The sequence below is a fragment of the Pinus tabuliformis genome, chromosome 2_2 (assembly GCF_031772625.1).
Source record: "Pinus tabuliformis cultivar Carrire ecotype Pingquan chromosome 2_2, CPIR1, whole genome shotgun sequence".
NCBI classification, from domain to species: Eukaryota; Viridiplantae; Streptophyta; class Pinopsida; order Pinales; family Pinaceae; genus Pinus; species Pinus tabuliformis.
Genome location: NC_142300.1, coordinates 1,243,065,384 through 1,243,068,057, shown reverse-complemented (window position 1 = coordinate 1,243,068,057; position 2,674 = coordinate 1,243,065,384). Strand labels below are relative to the sequence as shown.

The following is a 2,674-nucleotide window of genomic DNA, read 5'->3' as shown; positions in this document are numbered from 1 at the left end:
CCGATAACATTGGTAACCAGCCCCTCTCCCTCAGCCGTTACCTCTGCCCCGCTGGGATGATCTACTGCCTCTCACGCTGTCACCTCTATCTGCTAATCTGGAAACTTTAGAACTGTTGGCTTCCTCATTGATGTTAGCAGTTCAGCCCCTGCCATAGGATTGGCCTTTCCCTCTGTTGGCTCCTCCTCCTCTCTGGGCGTTTTGTCTTCTGGTAATCTTCTCTTCGGCCTTCATCGCACTCTGATACGCTTCCTCTGTGTTGTTTAGAGACAAAATACTGATCTCGTCCAAGATATCCAATCTTAACCCATTAATATACCTTGCCATTCTTTCCACAGTATCTTTTGTATATCCGGCTCGCAAATTCACTCGATAGAACTCTTCCGTGTACTCTCTCACCGTCGATCCTTTCTGTTTCAGATTCTGCACCTGCCTGTGCAACGCAATCTGATAGTCCTTTGGCAGAAATCTGCCCTTTAACTTGGTCACCATCCTTGACTAGGTTTTGATTGGCAGCTTGTTCAATCTTTTCCTCTCGTTCTGGACATTATCCCACCATAGGGCTACGTGTCCCTTCAATTTCGTCGCAGCGAACTGAACTCTGCGGTCTTCGCTGATTTCCTCACACTCAAAATACTTATCCATCTCACTAATCCAATCCAATAAAACCTCGATACACAGACTGCCATCATAGCTTGGGAGTTCTGGCTTGGGTTTACTGTTGGCTACTAGAACAGACCTCAACAATCTTACTTCTGGACTCTCTCCTTCTGGTCCATCTGCTGCTGCTTCAGGTTCCTCCTCACTCTCATCACCTATCACTGGGTCTCTTCTTCTCCCTGCCTCCACTGCCTCCAAACGGGCAGCAAGAATTTGAATCTCCTCTCTCAATCCTTCCTCTGCCAACCATCGAGCACCTCTACCATGACCTCACCTTCCTCTTTCCATATCTCCAATTAATTCATCCTGCTCTGATACCACTTTGATGGGACCAGCCCGACTATTAACACACTTGTTGTACCGGGGATGATTTGCAATGTTTTGACATGTGGATATAATGCAATATGGATATTTCTGTGATTTTGGTTGATGAGCATTCAATGACACTTTTAATGTGAGGGTACTTGCCTTGAGGTTCGCATCTCCCGCTCGGTTCTTGGGTTATCTCCTTGTTTGATGGTTTCCTCGGTCTTTTTCTATCTTGTCCTCGAGGGTTTCCTCTGCAATGTTCTGCGAGGGTCGTTGGGCAGTAATGCTGCAGGTCTTGTTTGTGCTCCAGTTACTTGTTGCTGTGACTGTAACGTCCTGGATCCTTGGTTTACAACTGGCTATAATTTGTCTTGCACTGGACAGGGTAAGTTCTCTGTTGTATTTGTTTCTTTTTGCCATGTAAGGTTGCTATTGTGGTTGATTCCTTCTTGCTGTGGGTTTCTCGGACCACTGTATGCTGATTCTTGTGCTGATGCTCTTCGTTCGGTTTTGCAACACAAATTTTACTCATTTCCAGGCTCAAACGATGGCGCTCTTCTGACTTTGGTGCATACAGGTAACATATCCTTCCCTGTTTTCAACTCATGGGCCTTTTTCCATGGTTTCTAATCTGGGTTACTCCTTATTCTGCTCAGTTGGTCGGCGTTGTCATTGGGACACTGTTCTCAGCCTCTTCGCGAACCCTCAGGTAACTACCGACACTCCTAATGACTGTAATTCTTCATTTCAGCTATTTATCTGCTCTATCGTTTCAATATGCCATTAAAAATTGTGTGTTCTTGCCACACAGATACTGGGGTTTGCCATCGGAGGTTTTGGTATCACACCCCGATTCTACCTGGTAGGCTCTACTACCATTAACTTCTGGTATTTCGTTGCCTTGGTCATTTAGCCTCCACTCTTCAAATGAAAGGGTTTGTCACACATTACCGTGAGCAAGGCTTTGGGTATTCGCTACTTTGGTTCCCACTGTATGTGGCCCGAAAGTTCTGTTTGTGGCTTTGGCTCCCTTATCTTGGGTACTCTGTCTTAAGTTTGTGTGTCCGCGCTGTAGGAAACAAATGTTAACACTGAAACCCTTGCACAGGGTTTGTGGCTCAAGGTTTGAGCGTGAACGATTCTCGACTTTTTCGGTTCTGTTGTAATAATTTAGTGTGTTGTATTGTCCAACATTTGGCAAAATGTTCTTCTAGAAAAACAATGAATATAATCAGATGGGTTCTCTTTGATGACCTGATAGGTGTATGCCGTTTTGATTTCTCGGACTGTTGTGGCCAGAACTGTTATCATGTATATTCAATGTATTTGAATTTCAATGCATTATTTATCTGATACTCAGACTCTGTGCAATCGTTGGCAATACTATTTCACTGTCAATACAATAAAACTCTCTGTGTTCGCTCGTAATGTTACTTGGATATTATTTAATATGCAATGTAGGAACTTGTCTGCTCCTTGGTCCTGTTGTCTTTACTGGTGGTCTTCACTCCAGAACGCAATGAAAAACTTGTCTGCTGTACAGAGTTAGTTGTGTATTCGTATAACTGTTAAATAGAAAACATGTAATTAGAGTAAGCACGCAGATGGACAAACTTTTGAATTCTCTATTGTTATTTTTTTTATTGAGTGCGAGAGGTCATGAATGGAAACCCCCTCTTTGGTTTATCATGTTACATTTATAGGC

At 43.7% G+C, this 2,674-nt stretch overlaps 1 protein-coding gene across 2 annotated transcripts; it reads left to right on the top strand.

Annotated features, from left to right (window-relative positions):
- The first annotated feature begins 1,080 nt into the window (after positions 1-1,080).
- On the top strand, positions 1,081-2,317 carry LOC149197995 (uncharacterized). Of its 2 annotated transcripts, XM_089404040.1 has the most exons (4): positions 1,081-1,354; positions 1,508-1,546; positions 1,626-1,678; positions 1,781-2,317. In XM_089404040.1, the coding sequence occupies exons 1-4, from the start codon at positions 1,177-1,179 to the stop codon at positions 1,880-1,882; spliced, it is 372 nt and encodes a 123-aa protein (XP_089260166.1). In that variant the 5' UTR covers positions 1,081-1,176; the 3' UTR covers positions 1,883-2,317. The 2 variants fall into 2 exon arrangements, with proteins under 2 accessions (XP_089260166.1, XP_089260167.1); XM_089404041.1 differs by lacking the exon at positions 1,508-1,546 and having other exon boundaries at positions 1,227-1,354; positions 1,547-1,678.
- Positions 2,318-2,674: the final 357 nt, after the last annotated feature.

Coding starts and splice junctions, on each gene's coding strand:
- LOC149197995 (XM_089404040.1), top strand. CDS start 1,177: ATGGTTTCCTCGGTCTTTTTCTATCTTGTCCTCGAGGGTTTCCTCTGC. Junction 1,355..1,507: donor TTTGTCTTGCACTGGACAGG/GTAAGTTCTCTG, acceptor ACTCATTTCCAG/GCTCAAACGATGGCGCTCTT. Junction 1,547..1,625: donor TCTGACTTTGGTGCATACAG/GTAACATATCCT, acceptor TATTCTGCTCAG/TTGGTCGGCGTTGTCATTGG.